Below are 24,951 nucleotides of genomic sequence, written 5' to 3'. Positions count from 1 at the left end.
TTGGATTTCCTCTTTGGGGAAGTACCTGTTAAAGTGTTTTGCCTATTTTTCTATTCAGTTGTCTTTTTCTTTTTGATTTGTAGAAATTCTTTATATGTACAAAACCAGTGGTTTATAGTGTGGCAAACGTTTTCTCCTCTGTGGCTTATATTTTGCTCTCTTAATTGTGTCTTTTGATAAAAGATGTTTTTTAGTTTAGTGTAGAACATTTTATCCACCATTAGTGCTTTCTGTGTCTTATTTAAGAAATCCTTATCTTCCATAATACAGGTATTCTTCCAATATAGATATTGTCCTATATTGTGTTCTAAAGATTGATGGTTGTGCCTTTTATGGGTAGGGGCCAATCTTCCTGTAATTGATTTTCTCTGTGTGTGGAGTTAGGGAAGGGTCAAGGTTTGCTCCTTTTCTTCCATGTGAAGATATCAGCTGCCCCAGCACCCTTGGTTGCCTGGACTGTCCTTCCCCCTTTTCTCTGCAGTCCCACCTTTGTTGTGATCATGGTATCTGTGGATCTGTTTGGGAAGCTCCCATTGGAGGGTCCCATTGGACATTTGGTCTGTTCTTGTACCTACGTTCTATTGTCTTACTCACCAGAGCTTCATAATAAGCTTAAAACTAGTCCTCTGAGGTCGTCTGTGCTCCTTTGGCCCAGCAGGAGTCGACAGACTTTCTCTGTAAATGGCCAGGCATTAAATATTTAGGCCTTGCGGACCAGACAGTCTCTGTCACAGCTCCTTAACTTCAGCTATTGTAGCGCAGAAGCAGCCACGGACAATACATAAATTAATAGACATGGCTCTGTCCCAATAAAACTTTATTAATGGATGTAAAATTCAAGTTTTATTTCATTTTCATGTGTCATGAAATTTTATTCTTCTATTGTTTTTTACCCCAAGCCATTCAAAAAGGTAAACATCATTCTTAGTTTTAGGCTGTCCAAAAGCAAGCAGTGGCTGGAATTGCTTCAAGCCATAGACTGCTGGCCCCTGCCCTGGAACAATCGGGACGGATTTGACATCTTTACAATGTTGTGCCTTTCACTTTAGGAAGGTGATGTAGTTTCCTGTTTGTTCTGAATTTTAAAAATTTATCGCAGTTTTTTATGGCTTTCTGAATGGAAGACCCTTTGTATATCTTCTGCTAGATTTGTTTCTAGGTTCTTGATATGTTTGATATAGTTGTAAATGGTATATTCAATTTTTTAAAAAATTTCCTGACTTGTATGTCCCATTTTACTAATTGGAGTTCTCTTTGTTCGTGGTAGATGTTAACTTTTTTTTTTTTCATTTGATTTGTGGTAGATTTTAACTTCCCTTTTATTTTTCTGAATTACCCATCTTTAAATAAACACGTTGCCTTTGAATTAGGATCGAAGACACTACATTTTTTTTTTTCCCTGCCAGAAAGGAGACAGCTTTGCTAACCTGTGTGATCTTCCTGTCCTTCCAGTCCTGTACCCAGTCCGTCTCCAAGCCCCGCTCTGGCCCGACCATGAACCCCTCGGCACTCCTCGGCTGGATACAGAGCTGGCTGAGGCTGCGGCCCCTCAGAGATGCCGTGTGGATCCCGACAGGTCCTTGGTTGTGGGCCAGGCAGCCCCGCCAGCCTGGCCCTCGGGGTAGAGGAGGCTGCTCATAGTCAAGGTGCCTGCTGTTGTCGTTAGGTGCCGTCGGAGTCGGTTCCGGCTCATGGCGACCCTGTGCACAACAGAGCGAAACACTGCCCGGTCCTGCGCCATCCTCACAATCGTTGTCATGCTTGAGCTCATTGTTGCAGCCGCTGTGTCAGTCCGCCTTGTTGAGGGTCTTCCTCTTTCCGCTGACCCTGTAGTCTGCGGGTTGCTGGTCCTGCTGAAATAAACTCTGCTTTACTGTCCCCGAGTTGCTGTTGCTCTGTCCCTCCCACATTCACCAGTTCTTTACTCTGGACTTTTGCAGGTGGAGAACTTGCTGCTTAGCGACCAGGGGACCATTAAGCTGTGCGACTTCGGCAGTGCCACGACCGTGTCGCACTACCCTGACTACAGTTGGAGTGCTCAGAAGCGAGCGATGGTGGAGGAAGAGGTGAGGCTGGGCAGCTGTGGCGTGTGCTCGTCAGTGGTGGCTTCACAAAGCTGGGCTCCCTTTCTCTCCAGCCCCTTTGGTTCTCTGAACGCAGGCATGCACTGCGTCCTTCAGAGCGACACTTGAACAGCTCCCATGATGACAGCACCCAGGCGCCCCACTCTGCAGGGGCTTCACCTTCTCCAGGCAGCCTTGTAGGTTCTCTTTTCAGACCGCCTGGGAGCTGGTTATGTGCCACAGACACAAACCAAGTAAACTCGCCCCACTACTTCCTGTTTCTAATTAAAGCATTCCATTTCCTCATCCTCCACCTCCTTCCCAGACCTGGCTCTGAAGGTCTAAAGACGTTTCAAAGCAACCTCTTTAAAACATACCAGCGGGGAGATTCAGAGGCTACAACCAGTAAGCCCCCTGCCCCTGCAGGTGATTGGGTGGTGGCACCCTGGACGGACAGCCAGTGCTGGGCAGTGGTGAGTGTGCACGAATCATAGCCGTGCCTGGCTGCATGGGTGATGTCTGCAGTGGGACTTTGAGGGAGAGTCACTGGACAGAAAGGATGAGTGCAAACACAGGCAGAGCTGACTATTAGCTTTCCAGAAAGAGGATTCCCTGGAGAGGGGAGGTCAGGCACAGACTGGAGGGGCTCTTGGGAGTCAGTGGTTCCTCTCGTGTCCTGGAGAGAGGGTTGCATGGTATGTTCAGTTCTGCACATCCCCGAGCCGCACATCTGGGACTTGGGTACTTCTCTGCAGGCAGAGAAACCAAAGCAGAAAAGAAAAACATAGGATGGGGGTACATGGCTGTCAACCGAAGGCATATCCCGAAGAGAAGCTCTAGTGGAAGCTCTCGGCCTGGAAGGGTGCAGGCCATTTCAAAGATGTGCCTTGCGTCTGAGTTGCTGGCATCAGCCTCTCTCTCCCGACCTGCTCCTGGCAGACACTTGCTTAGAGCCACTTTGCCTCTGACAGGCGTCTCTTGCTCCTCCTCTGAGCACCTGTTACCTCTTTCCCAGGGTTTATTGATACCTGCATAATGCCCCAGTAGTGTTGCTACAGCATTGAGATGGAGAGAAGGGTGTTTCTCACTCTTTGGAACACAGCCATTTTTGTTTGACACGCTCCCTTGTAGATTACGTTTTTCTGTATTCCCCGGCACCAGATAGTGTTTATCAAATGAATGAATTTTCTCATCCCTCGAAATCCCGTTAGTATCGCAGAGGTGGGTTTCTTAGGGCACCCTGCAAACCTAGCAGGATCTTACTTTTTGTATCAGAGCATCATTTATAGGGAAACCATGTCTAGTCAACTGCCCAACAATTACAATGCCAGATATCAGGATTCTTTAAAGTGGAGCCTCAGGTTCCTGTGACTGCTGTAACACAGCATACCACAAGTGGGTGGGCTTTAAAGAACAGAAGTGTATTGTCTCAGAGTTCTGGAGGCTAGAAGTCCAAATGAGGACATCAGCTTCCTTGTCAGCGCCCGGGAGTTCTGTATCTTCTTGAGTCGCCCTTTAAAATCTTCTGTTCAGCTCTTTTACTTCATCGTTTCTTCCATTCGCTTGAGCTACTCTGTGTTCAAAAACAAGTTTCAGAGTCTCTCGTGACATCCATTTTGGTGTTTTCTTTCCTTCCTAAATTTTAACAAACTTTTGCTTTTTTCATGTATGATATCCTTGACGTCATCCCACAACTTGTCTGATTTTCAGTCATTAGCATTCAGTGCGTCAAATGTGTTCTTGAGATGGTTTCCAAATTCAAGTGGGATATACTCAAGGCCACACTTTGGCTCTTGTGGACTTGTTTTATTTTTCTTTAGCTTCAGCTTGAAGTTACATATGAACAGTTGGTGGTCTGTCCCACAGCAGGTCTCTGGCCTTGTTCTGACCCGCATTGAGTTTCTCCATTGTCTCTTTCCACAGATGTCATCGATTTGATTCTTGTATGTTCCATTCAGCAAGGTCCATGTGTATGTTGTTGTTGTCAGGTGCTGTGCAGTCGGTTCCAACTCATAGTGACCCTGTGTACAACAAAACGAAACACTGCCTGGTCCTGTGCCATCCTCACAGTCCTTGTAATGATTAAGCCCATTGTTGTAGGCACTGTGTTATTCCATCTTGTTGAGGGCCTTCCTCTTTTTTGCTGACCCTCTACTTTACCAAACATGATGTCCTTCCCCAGACACTGATCTCTCCTGATTACATGTCCAAAGTGAGACATAGTCTCACCATCTTCGCTTCTGAGGAGCATTCTGGTTGTACTTCTTCAAGACAGATTTGTTTGTTTTTCTGGCAATCTATGGTATATTCAGTATTTTTTGCCAGCACCACAATTCAAAGGCATCAGTTATTCTCTGGTCCTCCTTATTCATCATCCAGCTTCCCCATGCATATGAGACCGTTGAAAACACCATAGCTTGGGTCAGGGGCACCCTAGTCTTCGAGGTGGCATCTTTGCTTTTTAACACTTTAAAAGAGGTCTTTTGCAGCAGATTTGCCCAGTACAGTGTGTCTTTTGATTTCTTCACTGTTGCTTCCATGGGCATTGATTGTGGATCCAAGCAAAATGAAGTCCTCAACAACTTCAGTCTTTTCTGTTTATCATAATGTTACTTATTGATCCAGTTGTGAGGATTTTTGTTTTCTTTATGTTGAGGTGTAATCCATACTGAAGGCTGTGGTCTTTGATCTTCATCAGTAAGTGCTTCAAGTCCTCTTCACTTTTAGCAAGCAAGGTGTGTCATCTGCATAATGTAGGTTGTTAATGAGTCTTTCTCCAACCCTGATGCCCCGTTCTTCTTCATATAGTGCAGCTTCTCGAATTATTTGCTCAGCATACAGATTGAATAGGTATGGTGAAAGGATACAACCCTGACACATACCTCTCTTGACTTTAAACCATGCAGTATCCCCTTGTTCTGTTCGAATGACTGCGTCTTGATCTGTATACAGGTTCCTCATGAGCATAATTAAGTGTTCTGTAATTCCTATTTTTTGTATCTGTCTTAGGCATATAGTGCTGCTGTATCAGATACCCCAAGTGGATGGCTTAAAAAAACAGAAGTTTATTCTCTCACAGTATAGTAGGCTAGAAGTCCAAATTCAGGGTGTCAGCACCAAGGGAATCCATTCTCTGTCAGCTCTGGAGGAAGGTCCTTGTCATCAGTCTTCCCCTGGTCTAGGAGTTTCTCTGTGCAGGAACTCTGGGGCCAAAGGACGTGCTCTGTTCCCAGCGCTCTGTTTGTGGTGGTGTGAGGTCCTCCAGTTTCTCTGCTGCCTTCTCTCTTTTATATCTCACAAGAAATTGGCTTAAGGCACAGTCCAATCTTGTAGATTGAGCCCTGCCTTGTTAACATAACTCCCGCCTATCCTACCTCATTAACATAGAGGTAAGATTTACAACACATAGGAAAATGACATCAGATGACAAAATGGTGGGCAGTCACATAATACTGGGAATCAGGGCCTAGCAAAATTGATGTACATACTTTTGGGGGACACAGTTCAATCTATGACAGGAATGTCATCCGTAATTTGTTATGATTCACGTCGTCGAATGCCTTTGCATAGTCAGTAAAACCCAGGTAAACATGTTTATGGAATGCTCTGCTTTCAGCTAGGATCCACCTGACATCAACAATGATATCCCTGGTTCCATGTCCTCTTCCGAATCCATTGTGAATTTCTGGCAGTTCCCTGTTGATACACTGCTACAGTTGCTTTTGAATAATCTTCAGCAAAATTTTACTTGCTGGTGATAGTAATGATATTGTTCAATAATTTCCACATTCGGTTGGATCACCTTTCTTGGGAAGTGGCATAAATATATATTTCTTCCAGTCAGTTGGCCAGGTAGCTGTCTTCCAAATTTCTTGGCATAGATAAGTAAGGTTCCAGTGCTACATCCGTTTGTTGAAACATTTTGTCTTATCTAGCGCTGCTATAACAGAAATACCACAAGTGGGTGGCTTTAACAAACAGAAATTTATTTCCTCACAGTAAAGTAGGCTAAGAGTCCAAATTCAGAGCTTCTGCTCCAGAGGAAGGTTCTCTCTCTGTTGGCTGTGGAGGAAGGTCCTCGCCCTCAATCTTCCCCTGGTTAAGGAGCTTCTCAGGCAAAGGGACCCCTGGTCCGAAGGTCCTGGTGCCGCTTTCTTGGTGGTATGAGGTCCCCAACTCTCTGCTTGCTTTTCTTTATCTCTTAAGAGATAAAAGGTGGTGCAGGCCACACCCCAGGGAAGCTCCCTTTACATTGGATCAGGGAGGTGACCTGAGTAAGGGTGGCGTTACAATCCCACCCTAATTCTCTTAACATAAAATTAGAATCACAAAATGGAGGATAAATACACAGTACTGGGAATCATGGCCTAACCAAGTTGATACATTTTTGGGGGGACATAAGTCAATCCATGACACATCTCAACTGATATTCCATCAATTCCTGGAGCCTTGTTTTCCACTGTTGTGTTCAGTGCAGCTTGGACATCTTCCTTCAGTACCATTGGTTCCTGATCATAGGCTAGCTATCTCTTGAAGTGGTTGAACCTCGACCAGTTCTTTTTGGTGTAACGACTCTGTATATTCCTTCCATCTTCTTTTGATGCTTCCTGCATCATTTAACATTTTCCTCGTAGAATCCTTCACTGTTGCAAGTTGAGGCTTGAATTTTTTCTTTACTTCTTCCAGCTCGAGAAATGCCAAGCGTGTTCTTCCCTTTTGGTTTTCTATCTCCAGGTCTTTGCACACGTCATTATAATACTTTACTTTTTCCTCTCAAGCAGCCCTTTGAAATCTTCTCTTCAGTTCTTTTACTTCATGATTTCTTCCTTCTGCTTTAGGTACTCAACATTCAAGAGCAAGCTTTAGAGTCTCTTCTCATATACATTTTGGTCCTTTCTTTCTTTCTTGTCCTTTTAATGACCTTTTGCTTTCTCCACGTATGATGTCCTTGATGTCATTCCACAACTCTTTTGGTCATTGGTCATTAGTGTTCAAAATGTCAGATTGTTCTTAAAATGGTCTCTAAATTCAGGTGGAATATACTCAAGGTCATACTTTGGCCCTTGTAGATTTATTCTAATTTTCTTCAGTTCCAGCTTGAACTTGCATATGAGCAATTGATGGTCTGTTCCACAGTAGGCCCCTGGCCTTGTTCTGACTGATGATATTGAGCTTTTTTGTTATCTGTTTCCAAAGATGTAGTTGATTTGATTACTGTGTATTCCATCTGGTGAGGTCCAAGTGTATAGTCGCATTATTGAGAAAAAGGCATGTACAATGAAAAAATCGTTGGTCTTGCCAAATCCTGTCATGCGATCTCCAGCATCGTTTCTATCACCAAGGCCACATTTTCCAATTACCGATCCTTCCTCTTTGTTTCTAACCTTCGCATTCCATTCACCAGTAATTACCAATGCATCGTGATTGCATATTTGATCAATTTCAGACTGCAGAAATTGGTAAAAATCAATTTCTTCATCTTTGGCTTTAGTGTTGTTGTTGTTAGATGCCGTCAAGTCAGTTCTGACTCATAGCGACCCTGTGCATGACAGAACAAAACACTGCCCCATCCTGCGCCATCCTTACAGTCCTTGTTATGCATGAGCTCATTGTTGCAGCCACTGTGTCCATCCACCTTGTTGAGGGTCTTCCTCTTTTCCACTGACCCTGTACTTTCCCAGGCGTGATGTCCTTCTCCAGGAACTGATCCCTCATGATAACATGTCCGAAGTATGTAAGACACAGTCTCGCCATCCTTTCTTTTAAGGAGAATTCTGCTTATACTTTTTCCAAGATAGGTCTGTTTGTTCTTTTGGCAGTCCATGGTATATATTCAGTATTCTTCGCCAGCGCCACGATTAAAGGCATCAATTCTTCTTCAGTCTTCCTTATTCATTGTCCAGTTTTCATATGCATATGATGGGATTGAAAATACCATGGCTTGGGTCAAGCCTATCTTAGTCTTCAGGGTGATATCTTTGCTTTTCAACACTTTAAAGAGGTCGTTTGCAGCAGATTTGCCCAATGCAACGCGTCTTTTGATTTTTTGACTGCTGCATCCGTGGGTGTTGATTGTGGATCCAAGTAAAATGAAATCCTCAACAACTTCAGTCTTTTCTCAGTTTATCATGATGTTGCTCATTGGTCCAGTTGTGAGGATTTTTGTTTTCTTTATGTTGAGGTGTAATCCGTACTCAAGTATGGATTGGCCTTAGTAGTTGTTGCATAAGTTTGAATAATAGTCGTATTATCTAGTCTTCCTTACACGTGTGTAGATATTATCCTATCACTGAGAGCATTGTACTTCACGGTAGATCTCAAAATGTTCTTCTTGACAGTGAATGCAACGCCATTCCGCCTCAAGTTTTCATTCCCGGCATAGTAGACCGTGTAATTGTCCAATTCAGAATGGCCAGTACCAGTCCATTTGAGCTCACTAATGACTGGGATATCGATGTTTATGTGCTCCATTTCATTTTTGGTGATTTCCGATTTTCCTAGATTCATATTTCGTACATTCCATGTTCCAATTATTAATGAATGTTTGGAGCTGTTTCTTCTCATTTTGAGTCATGCCGCATTAGCAAATGAAGGTCTGGAAAGCTTGACTCCATCCACGTCATTAAGGTCGCCTCTACTTTGAGAAGGCAGCTCTTCCCCAGTTGTCTTTTGAGTGCCTTTGAACCTGGGGGGCTCATTTTCTGGCAGTGTATCAGACAGTGTTCAGCTGCTATTCATAAGGTTCTCATTGGCTAATTTTTTCCAGAAGTAGACTGCCAGGTCCTTCTTCCTAGCCTGTCTTAGTCTGGAAGCTCAGCTGAAACCTGTCTGCCATGGGTGAGCCTGCTGATATGTGAATACTGGTGGCATAGCTTCTAGCATCACAGCAACACACAAGCCCCCACGGTACGACCAACTGACAAAGGACAGTCCATGTGTATAGTCACCATTTATGTTGTTTAAAAAAGGTATTTTCAACGAATAAGTTGTTCTGGAAAAACTCTGTTACGCCATCTCTGGTGTCGTTTCTACATCAGGGCCATATTTTACAACTACCAGTGCTTCTTTGTTTCCAGCTGTCAAATTCCAATCATCACTAATTATCAGTGCATCTTGAGTGCATGCCTGATCAATTTCAGACTGCAGTAGTTGGTAAGAATCTTCAGTTTCTTCATTTTTGGCACTGGTGGTTGGTACGTCAGTTTGAATAGTAATTTATATTAACTAGTCTCTCTGGTAAGCATATGGGTATTAGCTTGTCATGGGCGGAGTTGTACCTCAGGATATATCTTGAAATGTGTTCTTTTTGACAATGACTTGGATGCCTTTCTTCTTCAATTTGTCATTCCCAGCATAGTAGATCCTATGACTGTCTGAGTCAAAAAGGCCAGTACCAGTCCATTTCAGCTCACTAATGCCTAGGATATTAGTCTTCAAGGGTTTCGTGTTTCACTTATTAATGTATGCTTTCAGCTGTTTCTTCTCATTTTGAGTCGTGCCACAACAGCTAATGAAGGTCTGGCTAGCTTGACTCCATCCACATCATCAGGGTCGAGTCTGCTTTGAGGAGGCAGCTCCCCAGATATTTTGAACACCTTCCAACCTGAGGAGCTCATCTTCTGGCGCTGTATCAGACAGTGTTCTGCTGCTCATCATAAGGTTTTCGCTGGCCAGTTTTTTTTCAGAAGTAGATTGCCAGGTCCTTTTTCCCAGTCTGTCTTAGTCTGGAAGCTCCACTGAAACCTGTTCACCATGGGTGACCCTGCTGGGATTTGAAATACCGGTGACATGGCTTCCGGCATCACAGCAACACACAAGCCACCATAGTACAGCAAACTGACAGATGAGTGGTGGTTTCCTTGAATTAGGACTGTCAGTACTGGGCTCAGGAGTTCCTTGGATTAGGACTCTCAACCCTGGGGTCAGGAGTTCCTTGGATTGTTCTTGTCGTTCTTGTGTGCCATACTTATAACTACCCTATGGGACAGAGTAGAACTGCCTGATAGGGTTTCCAAGGACTGGCTGGTGGATTTGAACTGCTGACATTTTGGTAGCAGCCAAACTCTTAACCATTGAGCCACCCAGGCTCTATTTCCTTGGATCAGGACTGTTAATATTAGGCTCAGGAGTTCCTTGGATTAGAACTGTCATGGGTGGGCCTAGGAGATTCTTAGATTAGGACTGTCAACAGTAGGCCCAGGAGATCTTTGGATTCTGGCTGTCAGTACTGGGCTCGGGAGATCCTTGGATTAGGACTGTCAACACTGGCCTCAGGAGATCCTTGGATTAGGATTGCCAACACTGGGCTCAGGAGTTCTTGGATTAGGACTGTCAGGAGTAGGCCTAGGAGATCTTTGGATTAGGACTGTCAGCACTGGGCCCAGGAGTTCCTTGGATTAGGACTGTCAACACTGGGCTCGGAGATCCTTGGATTAGGACTGTCAACACTGGGCTCGGGAGATCCTTGGATTAGGACTGTCAACACTGGGCTCGGGGGATCCTTGGATTACTTATCATTTTCTTCTTCTGTGTGGTCGTGTCACTCATTTGAAATACACTCCCCCCCCTCGCCCTTTGTCAGTTTGTGTTCAGTTTAAGGTTTTTCCCTTTCTCATCATGGTCATTTAATTTCATTTATTCTTTTATCATGTAAAAACATTAACACACTCCTGCCTCCTACTCCACATAGGTCCCCAGCTTCATCGTTTCGGGTTTATCCTTGTTTCTTTGTCCAACAGTAAGCAAATAGATGTACATTTTCCAGCTTCCCGGTCTTCTCACACCAGACGCTGCACGTTGTGTGTGCTCGTCTGCTTCGCGTCGTCTTCTCACCTCATGGAGTCCTGAGAAGCAGCCCACGTCAGGTCACCGAGCTGGGCAGCATAGCGCTCCATTGTGCGTGCTGCGGTGTGTTCAGCCAGTCTCCTGTGCTCGTTGCTCAGGTTGTTCTCAGTGTTTTGACAATACAAACAGTGTTGTCGTGGATTACCTCATGCACATGCATTGTTGGGAGTGTATTTTCTGGGTGAATTCCTAGAAGGAGATTGCTGGGTTGAAGGCTCAAAGCTAAATACACAGTTTATATAAAATGAAGTTTTTCGTGGAAACACGTCACCTATACAGAACAGTGTGGAGTCGTAATTGCACAGCTTGGTGCCTTTCCACCCAGTGAGCAAGCTGTGCCATCGTCACCCTCAGCCTCAGTGGCCTAGCCTGTCCTCCTGCCGTTGACTCTGTGGACTGAGCCACATAGCAGAGTTTTCTGGGTCTGGCTCGGGTTCTGCACACTCTTTGTGAGATTCCCTCGCGTGGTGAGGAGCTGCAATCTGTCCCTTTCCCTTGCCTTTCAGTGTTCTCCCTGTGAACATACCTCTGGCTGTGGTCCTGTGGTTGAGGCGTGTTCGGGTGGCTCTGGGGCTGACTGTCTTGGAGCTGTGTCTGACTGCCATGGCCGTGTCTTTGGGTACACACAGTTCCTGCACCTCTCAGTTGCACACCTCCAGGTGACATGCTGGGCCCGAGGGCATACAGGTGTGCGGCTGTAACCCATCCTGCCAATGGTTCTCCAGAGCCTGGGCTGGCTTCCTGTCCTCAGTCAGTGTGTGGTGCCCTGCCACTCCTCACCCCTCCCCGGGCACCAGCCTTGGGTTTGTGATTGCTGTCACTTTGTGTTGTTAATTGGCATTTCCCTGCTGACTAATGAGGCCAAGTGCCTTTTTCACATGCACATTGCCACGTGCCGTTGTTCTGGAAGTGCCTGTTCAGGTCTCCTGCCTCTTTTCCTTTAACTGTCTTTGATCTCTCAGGGAATTGTAGGCTTGATTTATACATTCTGGGTGCCAGCCCTTTGTGGGGGCCATGTCTCGCAAATGTATTCTCCCAGCCTGTGACTTGCTTCTTTACCATCTTAAGGAAGATTTCTATTGACCAGAAGATCTTCACATGGAGAACGGTTTAGCACACTTTGTGTTTGCTGCTTGCGCCCTTCATATCCCGTGTGAGAAATCTCTGTCAGCCCAAGGTCAGGACACAAGTCTGCTGTGGGACTTCCAGACACGTGTTTGTCTGACCTTCATGCCTGAGTCACAGACTTCGTGTGTGTGCATGCTTGCGTGTGTACGCAGGCACGTGCTGATGAGTACCTGACTCACTGGTCCCCACAAGGATGCTCAGGTCACCTCACACCTCCTGCTGAAAAGGCCTCCTTTCCCCTCGTATTCACGTGCCAGCCTCGTTCTCCATCTCATGTTCTCCCTGACGTGGGTCTCTGAGTTTGATATAAAAACTTACGCTCCCTGGGTAAATTTGGGGTAGTTATTACTGCCTTTCTGGGGGCTTCTCTGCCCCCTACAGGAACCCATTGGGAGGCTCCTTTCAGGACAGTACTTCCTTTAATACATTCAAATAATTCACTGCCAGTTACCGTTGCCATCGAGTCAACTCCGACTCGTGGCACCCCCATGTGTGTCAGAGTGGAGCTGTGCTCCACAGGGTTTTCATGGCTGATTTTTTCAGAAGTAGATCCCAGGCCTTTCTTTGAAGGCACCTCCGGGTGAACGCGGACCTCCAACCTTTCAGTTAGCAGCCAAGCACTTTAACCGTTAACTGTTCGTACCACCCAGCCCCCGGAACCAAGCAGCTGCTGTTGGGTTGACTCTGACCTGTGGCGACCCCATGTGTATCAGAGTAGAACTCTGCTCTATAGGGTTTTCATGGCTGAATTTTCAGGATCCCAGGCCTTCCTTCAGAGGTGCCTCTTGGTGGACTTCTGGGATAGTCCCCTGTGCTGAGGGAGACATCCTCCGACTTCTAAACAAACAATATAGGACACAAAGGTGAATCCTTTGGTCCATTTTTTAAATTAAAAGTTAGTGCAGTAAGAGATTTCTAGAGACCAAGTAAGTCACACTACACAGATGGTGGGAAACGGGCTTTAATCTAAAGATAAGTGGCAGTGGTAGTGTGCCTGGGGAGTTGAACAGCCTCAGATCTTTCTGGAACACGATGAGGTAAATAAATGTCCATTGACAAACGCCTTGAGTGGACGACCGGGGTGCTCGCCTCACGTTGTTGGGCAGCCTGGGGAGTTGAACAGCCTCAGATCTTTCTGGAACACGATGAGGTAAATAAATGTCCATTGACAAACGCCTTGAGTGGACGACCGGGGTACTCGCCTCACGTTGTTGGACAGCCTGGGGAGTTGCAGGTCATTGCTATGAAAGGAAATATATTACTCTGCATGTAATTTTTCCTTGGAAATGTTTGTGGTTTTTTTTTTTTTTTTTCAGATCACAAGGAACACAACGCCCATGTATAGGACGCCAGAAATCATAGACCTGTACTCAAACTTCCCAATCAGTGAGAAGCAGGATATCTGGGTACGATCCTCCTTGTCTCTGCTTGTGGTGCCTGTGTCAGTCTGGCACAAGGGGCCTCTGTGGGGGTGGAGGGCGGGGAGTCCGTCGACCCATTGTACCTCTGCCCGTCCTGCCGGGGGTGCCCCTCGGTGCACTGTGGTCAAGCGTGGATGGGTGGTCCCATGCACAGAATGTCCTGGCCCATACAGAGGTTTCCCATGCCCTCCCTAGTCTGGCTGTAGCCGTGGGCATTCACATAAAAACAGGGACAACGATGGCATCAACAGCCACTTGCTGACCCTGGGCTCCTGTGCAGGTATATCGTGGAATTTTTGTACATGACGGTTATAATCTAACCTGCTAGGTTTGTGCCTCAGTGCTGAAGCCATTACTGTATTTTAGCTCAGACATGCACCAATTTTAGTCTCAGTTTTTCAAGTGAAGACCAATTGTAGTTTGTGCAATGTTGAGGGGGACCCTAAAACCACCCTCATTTCTGACACCAGCTACAGAATTTGGGGGTCTAAAGGCCACCCTCAGGTTTGCTAAGTCACTGGAAGGACCCACAGAACTTACTGAAAGCTGTTGTACTCTTGATTACGGTTTATTACAGTGAAAGGATGCAAATGAAAACCAGCCACAGGAAGAGATGTGTTGGGGGGCAGAGTCCAGCAGAGTTCCAAATTGTCCTTTATCTGTGGAGTTGTGGACAGCACTGACTCCTTCCAGTGATGCTGTGTGACTGTGTGCACGGAGTATTGCCAACCAGGGAAGCTCACACAAGCTTTGGTGGCAGACTTTTTTTGAGGTTGGCCACATAGACATGGCTCACTACCGCATGGCTGACCTTGAAATCATGCTGTTCATAGATTATCTGGTGTGGCCCACGTCCTCCAGGTAAACAGACACCATTATCAGGCAGGACATTCCAAAGGTATAGCGACCACCTCCTAGGAGCCTGGGGCAAAAGCAAGACTTCTCTTTCGGCTTGGTTAATTAAAAAAAAAAAAATTTTTTTTTGAGGTTTGTACAAACTCATTGCACCATACGGTGTGCTGGTAGAGAAATCGTTCAGTGGTATATTACAACTTGCCACTACCTTTGCTGTATAATTTAAAAATTATAAATATCTCATAAGCCTTTGGCCAAAAACAATAAAAGGAAAGTCATTTAGCACGTTTGTTAAAGACAGGAGGGCTGATCTGGTCAGGTGAGTACATCCCAGAGACGGCAACCACAGAGAGCAGTCCTGCAGGCTATGAGGCAGGTGGACTGGCCCAGGTTATCCCTTCTTTGGTCTGCCCCTGCTTACACTGGTTTTAGAAGGCTATGAGTCAGAATGGACTCAAGGGCAATGAGTTTGGCTTTTTGGTTTTGGGGTTTACTTTGCCAGCTGTATTGTGGGTATCCTTGGTAGGGTATCCCTGAGGAGGTGCGTAGGGTCCCCCCATAGGTTCTGGACGATAGACCACAAGCTCCATTGGTTGTGGCTAAGGACGGAGCAGCGCCTGGATATAGTGGAGGATTTCAGTGGTTCATCAGGGCCTGCAAACTGCCCCTCTCCTCTCTACCACCCGGCTAGATGACGGTTCAGTCGGGACTGGATGGGACAGGGCCGCAGGGTTCGTGCCGTGCTGTCTCTGAGCGAGTCTCAGCTCATTCTTTCACACACAGTTTTAAATGCATGAATTAGTAGGACCCCAGTTTTGTTTTTTCTACTGACAGAAGCGGTGAGTGGTCGTTGGGCCTGAGCTGCATTTGAATGAGCTTTTCCTGTTTGGTCCACCCCCACCCCTCCAAGCAGCCCCTCAGCGTGGGGCCAGGCATGCTTGCGGGGGTGTGTGTGCACCCACCCCCCTGCCAGCCGGGATAAGGACGGTTATCTAAGATGAGCCAGCACAATGCTTTGTCTCACCTGGATGTTCTAGGTGGTTGCTGCCATTGTAGCTGGGTAGCTTTTTCACATGGGAATAATGACTAGTTAGTTCCTCAGTTTATCTAGATTTCTTTCCTGCATATTTTAATTCAGTGCTAAGTCACTCCAGGCTTAAAACAGTAAAACCTGGGAAAGCTAGAGCCTGTGTAAGGCAGAAACCTGTTAGAGAAGGAGAACACAAATATTTTCTACCAAAACAAGGGACAGAAAAGTGGTAAGACTGTACCCTGTCAAAGGTGGGAAAATTGCGAGTGGAAAAATGAGGCAGTCCTGATGGAGTTCACTCTCACAGGCTTCGCTGTATTAAAACCATAAAATGTGAAAATGGTGCTTTCCCTTAGTAGTCACTCAGCCTGTTAAGCAAGAATTTCCACAGCGGTGTGTTCCTGTGCATCGGGATGGGACTGGTGTGGGGGTCCAGGCAGCCCAGCAGCCCCCAGGCCCCCGATGCGCTCCAGACTCCTGGAATGTTTAAACTTACAGACTATGTCATTTTGAAAGGGACCTTTCCGTCTAAAAAAAAAAGAGCTGAGATGTGCTTACCCCACCAGACTAAGTCGTTCTTTACAGCTGATAAGTGTGAGAAAATCAAGGCTGTAAGGAGCACCATGAGCAGGTTTGTTAACGTGTGGTTCTCAGTGTGAGAGTGGTAGTCTGACATTTATAAATTAAGCTCATCCATGAAACCAAACAAAGGACGTGAGCCTTGACTGACTCTTCCCCTGGGCCTCTACCACACCTGCTCCCCTGTGCCCTAGGCCCTCAGCCCGTGTCCTCATCCCCGTAGGCCCTGGGCTCTCGGGCCATGTCCTCACCCCCCAGGCCCTGGGCTCTTGGCCTGTGTTCTCATCCCGCAGGCCCTGGGCACTCAGCCCATGTTCTCGTCCCCCAGGCTCTGGGCATTTGGCGCATGTCCTCGTCCCCACGGGCCCTGGGCACTCGGCCTGTGTCTTGTCCCTACAAGCCCTGGGCACTCAGCCTGTGTCCTTGTCCCGCAGGCCCTGACCACTCGGCCTGTGTCCTCGTTCCTGCGGGCCCTGGGCGCTCAGCCTGTGTCTTGTCCCCACAAGCCCTGGGCGCTCAGCCTGTGTCTTGTCCCCACAAGCCGTGGGTGCTCAGCCTGTGTCCTCGTCCCGCAGGCCCTTGGCTGCATCTTGTACCTGCTGTGCTTCCGGCAGCATCCTTTTGAAGATGGTGCAAAACTTCGAATAGTTAATGGGAAATACTCAATTCCTCCGAACGACACTCGGTACACCGTCTTTCACGATCTCATTCGTAAGTTTTCACTGTAAAATGGAAGCAGGGTGGTGGGGCCTTATGGAGAGGACAGCTGTTGGATTGGGGTCTGCTCACTGCCCTCCTCTCCCAGCCTTGCAGCCTTGGGCAGCTGTGGTGTTGACCTCCCCTCGGGGTTTGTACCAGTTGCTCTCATTTCTGACGGTGTCACTGGGTGGCCATGGCTTTTCCACAGAGCCCCACATCAGATCAGCCCTTTGGTGCGTTGACAGTGTTCCAAAACGGTGATAATTTTGTTCAGTTTTATTATTCTCCACTGCTCCATTCCCCAGCTTGCTTTTAAAAATAGTGTAATACGTTTAAAATGAGCAGGCTCTGGCAGTCTGTAAGTTCTGTGAGAGCAGGTTACTATGTGGCACCACCCCAGGGATCCCTAACGCCCAGGAAAGCTCCTGGCACCACCCTGGCTTTCGGTCGTGACCCACTGGTGAACACACTGCTGGCCTCTGTTGTAGGTTCCACACTGAAGGTGAACCCAGAGGAGCGGCTGACCATCACGGAGCTGGTCAACCAGCTCCAGGAAATCGCCGCTGCCAGAAACGTGAATCCTAAATCACCCATCACAGAGGTAAGGGGGTGGGTCCATCCAGGACCGTGGTATGTGGTTATGCAGTGGTGTCTGACCTTGTGAGGTGTTTCATGTAATTGCACAATCTGGATATAGCACTGAGAGAGACCTGGTCAGTTCTCAAGATCTCACTCTACTCTCTGCGAAGGGACCCCCCAACCATACTGGAGGGCTGGGTATGGAGCTGGACCTGAGTCCCCTTGAAGGGGGCTAGGACACCTGATTATAGCTGGTGGAAGTAACATGGAAGCGTGCCACCTGTGTGGGGTCCCAGGTGTGGAGAAACATAAAAATTATGAGAAATACGATTCCTATGACGTGGGCTTTGGGGCTCCAATTCACACTACCTGTGTGGTACTGGTGGGAATTATAAACGAGCCCAGAGTTTATCCATTAAGCAAATACTGCCGTGTGCTCACTCTTGCCATCTGAGGGGAACAACAGAAAGTCCTGCCTTCAAGGAGCTTATGTTCTGGTTGAGGAGATAGATGTGTGTGACGTGTCACACAGTGATAACTGGTGTGAAGAATATGCAAGCAGTATGAGGAGAAAGTCACAGACGCCATGTTTTAGCGATTACCTCACGTAGTGGGCTGAATAGGGCCCCAAAGATGTGTCCACGCCCTAATCCCCAGAATCTGTGAATGCTGTCTTCTATGACAAAAGGATGACTCTTACTCTAAGCGGCAAAAGATGTGATTAAGTTAAGGATTTTGAGGAGGACCTTACCCTGGATTATACAGATGGGCCATATATGCAGTCATGGCTATCATAAGAGAAAGGCAGAGGGAGTTTTGAGACAGAAGAGGAGGCGGCCATGTGAAGATAGAGGCAGAGACTAGAGTGATGCCTGGGGCCACCAGGAGCTGGAACAGGCAAGGAAGGATTCTCTCCCAGAGCCTCTGGAGGGAGCATGGCCCCGTGAACACCTTGATTTCAGGCTTCCGTGGCCCCATAGGTCAGGGGCTGAGCGGTGGTATGGGGGCCAGACAGAGGAAGCCAGAGTGGGTGGGCTGCTCTGGCTGTGCCTTCAGGAGAGTTCCAATGCCACCACACCTCACAGAACTTAGGCCTCTTTGTTCAGAACTGAATCACATAGCCACCTTCCTGCAAGGGCACCTGAAAGATGGAGGGCATGTCCTGGGCAACCATAGCTCCAGGGGAAGGAGGAACACCATGACTCTTCACGCTGACCACCTCACTTCCTGTCTGACAAGGAAACCTCCCACTTCCTATTTGACAAGGAGATACTTAACCTTTGACGTAGAGACACCTTACCTCCTGTTTGACAAGGAAACCCCTCACTTCCTGTTTGACAAGAAGATACCTCATCTCCTGTTTGACAAGGAGACACCTCACTTCCTGTTTGGCAAGGGAACCCCTCACCTCCTATTTGACAAGAAGACACCTCTCGCCTCCTGTTTGATGAAGAGACACCTCACGTTCTGTATGACAGGGAAACCCCTCATTTCCTTTTTTTAAAGCAAACCCCTCACTTCCTATTTGACAAGAAGACACCTTACCTCTTGTTTGATAGGGAAACCCCTCATTTCTTTTTTTTAAAGCAGACCCCTCACTTCCTGTTGGACAGGGAGACACCTTACCTCCTGTTAGACAAGGAAACCTCTCACTTCCTGTTTGACAAGGAGACACCTCACTTCCTGTTTGACAAGGAGACACTTCACTTCCTTTTTGTAAAGGAAACCTCTTACTTGCTATTGGAAAAGAAGACACTTCACCTCCTGTTTGACAAGGAGACACTTCACTTCCTGTCTAACAAGAAAACCTCTCACTTCCTGTTTGACAAGGAGATACTTCACCTTTGACATGGAGACACCTCACTTCTTGTTTGACAAGGAGACAACTCACCTCCTGTTTGACAAGAAAGCCTCTCACTTCCTGTTTGACAAGGAGACGCCTCACCTCCTGTTTGACAAGGAAACCTCTCACTTCCTGTTTGACAAGGAAACCTCACTTCCTGTTTGACAAGGAAACCTCTCACTTCCTGTTTGGCAAGGAGCTATTTCACCTTTTTTTGCCATGAAGTCACCTCACTTCCTGTTTGACAAGGAGATACCTCACCTCTATTTGACAGAGAAGCCCCTCATTTCCTGTTGGACAGGGAGATACCACCTGTTTGACCAGGAAGCCCCTCACTTCCTGTTTGGCAAGGAAACCCCTCACTTCCTGTTTGATAAGAAAGTCCCCACTTCCTGTTTGACCAGGAAACCCTTCACTTCCTGTTTGACCAGGAGACACCTCACCTCCTGTTTGACAAGGAAGCAGAAGCAGTCAGTGAGGAGTGCTCCCACTCCACCAGTGCATCCACTAGCCTGCGAGCACCTTCCCCCAGCATTCTCTCCCTTCTGCCCAGTGCTGCCCATGACCGGCTTCTCATGGTGTGTTAGATGTGCCTCCTTTTGTTCACCAAGAGACATGGTTCTCCCCTTTCTCCCACGTTCCCAATTTTTGTGTCTCTGCTGCATTTTCTCCATCAGCATCTAAACATGTTAAAATGCCTCCCATATTTAAAAAAGAAAAGAAAACAAGCCACCAGGCTCTCTCTTGACCCTTCATCCCGCAAGCTAAGGCCCCATTTCTCTGTTTTTCTCCGTAGTGACACGCCGAGTCATCTGTCTTTGCGCCATCCTCTTCTCCCATTCTCTCTTGAAACCACACAAACCAGCCTCATGTGCTGCCACTCTGCTGGACATTCTCTTGGCCAAGTTCCTGGGTTCTCTGCACTGCTGCCCATGCCCCAGCTCCACCCACGTCACTCCTGGTCTCCTGGACCTTTCGGCACAGTTGCCTCCTCACCTCCCTTGGCCATTCAGACACTTCTTTTCCTTGGCCGCCTCTTCCTCCTCAGTCCCCTCATCCCTGTGGGATGCCCTGGGGTCCAGCCATCAATCCTCTGCTCTCTGACACATTAAATGCTACTTCTGCTTGAAGACTTCCAGCTTCCATCATGCATGACCCTGGAGTCACACAGTCAGTGGCCTCTGTGAATATGTGATAGTGACATGGACCTCAATGGCCATCTCCTAAACCAGACTCCCTCATCTCCCTGCCAAGCATGTTCCTCCTTCAGTCTTCCCTGTCCACCTTGGAAAACAGCAGCCCTGTTCTTTTGGTTGTTCTGGCTCTGAACTTTGGAGTCATCCTTGACTCATCTCTTTCATACCTTGTATTTAATCTGTCCAACTGGCAGAGCAGAGCCATCCACCCCACCACCTGCTCTGCTGATGTTCTGGTCTGAGAGCTGCCATCCCTGCAAGGACGTCTGTCCACATCTCCCTGCCAGGCAAACATGGTGATCCTTGTATAAAAGCTAAACTAGATCAGATCTCCTCTACCAAAATCCTCTAGTGGCTTTCCATCTCACTTAAGAAGAGAGCCAAGGTATGTCAAAGGCCTAGGTGTCCTGCAGGGTGTGGCCACACTGCATCTTCCGATGGCCCCCCCTACTGTGGTGCTCGATTGCCGCTGGACTGGCTGCTCATTCCTCGAGGCCATGCTCACCCACACACTGCGTGTCCATGGGCTGCGGCGAGCCTGGACAGAGTAGGGCCCCAGGGGCACTTCCTGGGTGAATGCAAGTGCACACGGCCGCTCCCGTGTGTTACAAAAGTGTCATCCTGGATATCGTCTCACAGAATGGCTTAGCAGATTTTATTTGTTAACTCTGACCCGCCTTTTGGTTCAAGCTGACTCTTTAGATTCATGGGAAATTCTTCCCTTGGGTTTTATAGGAAGTTGGGTTTATATGGGAAAGGGATGGATTAGCTTTAGAGCCAACTTGCCTGACGTTCATGGCCTCGAAAGGTGTGGCTGCCTGTGTAGTGGCACGTATGAAGTATTCCTTTGCAGCCTGGAGCAGGTATAGATCGTAGTTCTGATCTTTATAGCGGTTAACGTAAAGAATTGACTTCCTTGCATTTGGAATCTTTGCAGCTCCTGGAGCAGAACGGAGGCTACGGAAACACTGCCCCGACCCGGGGGCCGCCCCCTTCTGGGTGCCCGGGTGCCCGACCCTCAGGCCCTGTGAGCAGCGGGTACAGTGGAGGTCAGTGACTATGCAAGGGTCGCCCTGAGAGCAGCACCCCCTGCGGGAACAGCTGTCTTCACCCTCATGGAAACACCCTGTCTTAGACCCACCCTCCTTTTTCTCATGACAGTACCAGGCTCCCGCTTTGCACCAGGCCTGTGTTTACTGAGTCCCTACCGAGCACAAGGTCCCTGGGAAACATTGGGGAGCAAAGACCAAAATCCCTGCTCTCGTGGGACTTACGGCCTGATGGGGGAGATAGCAAGTTCAGGGTCCCCAAGACCACCGTCAGGTTCAGTAATTCACTAGGAGGACTCACAGTTATGTTTTACTACCGTGGAAGTATTCAGATTAAAGTCAGCAACAGGAAGTGGCATGTGGGGCAGAGTCCAGGAGAGCTCCAGGTGTGAGTTCCCAGTTGTCTCTCTCAGTGGAAACATGGGACAGCGCTTCTCCCAGCAACAATGTGTGACAATGCGTACGAAGTCTTGACAGCTAGGCAAGCTCCCCCAAGCCCTGATGTCCAGGGACTTTACTGGGGGTCCATCACCTAGGCACCGAGTACCTGTGTGGCTGACCTTGGTCTCCAGCCACCCCAGAGGCTGAGCTGATACCGTGTAGCCCAAGGCCCCCACCGTAAACCTCATTCTTAGCATGGACTATCTGGCGAGGCCCAAGGCCCCAGGTAAACAGAGATACTCCTGACAGGCAGGCATTCTGAGGGCTCAGAGGTTACCTCCCAGGAGCTGGCAGCGAAGTGCCTAACATTTCATCTGACAGGGTTAATCCTTTACTCCACAGGCCACCCCTTGGCCCTTTGCCAGGGCTCTCACAAGATGATCGTACTTGAGCACCTGCATTTAGTGTAACGTCTATGTAACAGATTCAGAAACATTGTCCGTGCAAGTGTGCCTAACAGTGGGAGGAGCCAGTGTGGGCTGGGGTAGACTTAAAGAAGCCGTTACGTGCATTTTCCTGTCTTTGTACTAACTTGATTGCTCGTTTCCCCCTCGATGTACGCTATTTGTTCCTCTTGATCAACTTGTGCAGAACCACGGAGGATGTAAATTAGCTGATGATTAGCTCAATCCAGTCGTGTCCCCTCTGCCTTGCATCCCGAGGAGGCTTTCCTTTGATCTCCCAGTACTTCTGGCTATCACTGTCGGTATTATTGGAAGACTTATTTACCTTGACGATTGGTCCGGTGTAGCGTATCATCTGACCAAAATGTCTCCCTGGGCGAGGCCACTCAGGTGTGCAGGCTTCTGTTCACCTAGTCAGGCTCCAGAAGCAGGAGTGGCCTTGGCAGCACACGGCTTCACCCTTTCAAGCTTGTGGTCTCATTACATCAGCTCAGAGATGACATCGTCACTTGCCCTGAACCTCACCTGAGGCACCTGTGTAATGGTGGATTTCCCTTGTTGCCCAGTGTGATTATTCGTTCCTTTATTCTTTCTCTTCCTCATTTATTACTGATTTTTTTTTCCCCCTGATGTGTCTAACTTTTGAACGAACGTTGGGTTTTTCCACTCTGCTGGTCCAGGTTGCTGGCAGCAGCACCAGTCCAGCAGTGCCCCCCCACCGGCCCACTCCCATTCACACAGGGTCAGGTAACAGACACAGGACCACCAGGCTCTCTCAGCCACTGGCAGTACAACTGCGTTTGCCATCAACCCCAGTCTTGTCAGACAGGGTGAAGGCACAGTCCCGTCCCCCCTGCCCCAAACAGGCCCTTAAGAATTCTGACCTAGAGCCTTAAAGGTATACTTACGGCTTCTTGCTTAGGCATCATCCCTGCTGCCAGCACCCGCAGTTGCATCCCTGGGGTCGCCGCATCCGGTAGGAAAAAAGAAAGTTGAGGTGACGTGGGGGAGAACGGTAGACTCGTGCCAGCATGCACCCCACCTCTCTTCCTCAGATCACCCGGAAAAGCCGAGGAGTCTGTGGGTGCGGACCCTCTCTTGGCCGCCTCACATGAGTGTGAGTGCACAGTCACTAAGCTGTATAAGCCAGGCCTCCAGGCCTCCCTCCCCGTTTTAGACAACACGTGGTTCAGTCACCTGTTCCAGTTCTCTGTCAAGCCATTCCCCTGACGATGTACACCATGTGGTGTGTACATTTGATAAGCTCACTCTCTGGCTGCTGGTGAACACTAGGGGTTGTCCAGTGCGTTCCTTGGTCTGAAGAAGTGTAACTCAGCCGTCCAGACTGGTGCAGTGTCCTCTGTCCTGGGCCTTCTACAGTATTTTGAGCATCAGCATACCACCAAGTATGCAATGCCCAGTCCAGAGTAAATGTCTGGTTCTGACAGGCCACACTTACAGCTTCCTGGGGCTCCCAGCATCAGTCTGACGTATTTACTTTGCCAGATATGTATGGTGCCTTCCACCCAGGGAGTCTGATTGCCCCGTGCCCATCACTCGCTCTTTTGATGGCATTTTGTGCCTCAGAGCGTGCAAGAGGAATATGTCCAGATTCAGCTTATCTCTGCATTGCTGTGGTTCCCCCATGCCTACTCATTTCATGGACCCAGTAGGCCACCCGAAGCGGGCACACCAAGATGGCTACCTGCAGTTCCGGTCACCTCCTGGCCCCAGGAGGGGTTCTTTTGATGGGCATTGAGATGTCCTATTTTAAGGCAGCCCTTAAGTTCCCGCAGTGATTTCTGTACACTTGTGCCCCATATGGGCACACCTGTAATAGTCCAGTTTGCCATTGCAGACCTACCTGACCATATGGCCAGGCCATTGGCTGCTGCCTGAGTTAGTAAAAACACAAACCCAGGTGGTGTTATCATTGTTCAGTTCTATCATCACTGCAAGGAAAACAGCATGCAGTTGAGCCCAGTGGGCTGATTTATTCTTGCCTTCTTTCAGCAGGGTCTTTCCATCCTCCAGTCTTAATGCAGTGGCCTGCGACTTTGGAATTGCCATCCACAGCCAAAAGCTTTTTGTTGGTCTCTAGAGAGCTGTTCATATGGCACCGTCCGGTGGCAGTGGGGTCCTGGAGCTCCTAGGTGGCTCCCGAGTCGGCCTAGGGAAGAGAGGCTACCTGCTTGTGAGGAGACAAGCACTTCCTCACGTCTCCCTGTGCCCTCTCTTTTCCCCTGGGGGGCTTTGCTGGGCACCACCTTCCTTCTTAGAGTGCTTGTTTGACATCACCCAAGAGGTTATTTCTGGTTACTAGGGTTAGTTTATATCCTTCAGTCATAGGATAGGGGCAGTACAGTACCCAGTAACAAGCCAGTAACTGCCTCTCAAATGGTGTGTTTGTTACCCTGGCACCCAGAAATTCTCTGGTCCAGGATCCCAGTGGTCACCACTGGATGGCACTCACTAACTTTTGCATTCAGCGCCAATTTGTGTAAGTACGTGTTGTGCACCTTTCAAAATCATAAGAGCGTGGACCACAGCGATCCAGAGGCACTGAGAGAGACCACTTTGCATTTCAGACACGGCTTGCCGTTGGTCAGGCCCCATTCACGTATAATCTTCTTTTACGTAGTTTTGTGCGTAGGAGCTAGCAGTATGTCCAGGTGTGGAATACGTGTTCTCCGAAACCCACATAAACTGACCAGGTGCTGGGTTCTAGCATGTCACTAATTAAAGCGGTAATTAATTAAATTAAATGGTAATTGATGAAAATACCCATTGCTGTCGAGTCAACTTCGACTCATAGCGACC

The 24,951-nt window shown here is 48.0% G+C and overlaps 1 protein-coding gene across 3 annotated transcripts in view; it reads left to right on the top strand.

The window, feature by feature from the left end:
- Nucleotides 1–24,951, top strand: part of GAK (cyclin G associated kinase) — a 123,445-nt gene that overhangs the window by 36,646 nt on the left and 61,848 nt on the right. For all 3 annotated transcript variants that reach the window (XM_049886519.1, XM_049886518.1, XM_049886517.1), the window contains exons 6-10: nucleotides 1,941–2,066; nucleotides 13,352–13,441; nucleotides 16,496–16,631; nucleotides 17,108–17,220; nucleotides 21,175–21,286. In XM_049886519.1, coding sequence (XP_049742476.1) covers nucleotides 1,941–2,066; nucleotides 13,352–13,441; nucleotides 16,496–16,631; nucleotides 17,108–17,220; nucleotides 21,175–21,286 — 577 coding nt within the window. The remainder of the gene's footprint in view (nucleotides 1–1,940; nucleotides 2,067–13,351; nucleotides 13,442–16,495; nucleotides 16,632–17,107; nucleotides 17,221–21,174; nucleotides 21,287–24,951) is intronic.

This window comes from Elephas maximus, chromosome 5, assembly GCF_024166365.1.
Source record: "Elephas maximus indicus isolate mEleMax1 chromosome 5, mEleMax1 primary haplotype, whole genome shotgun sequence".
In the NCBI taxonomy this organism is placed as follows: Eukaryota; Metazoa; Chordata; class Mammalia; order Proboscidea; family Elephantidae; genus Elephas; species Elephas maximus.
Note: the sequence above shows the minus strand (reverse complement) of the source record. Positions and strands in the feature narration are given on the sequence as shown.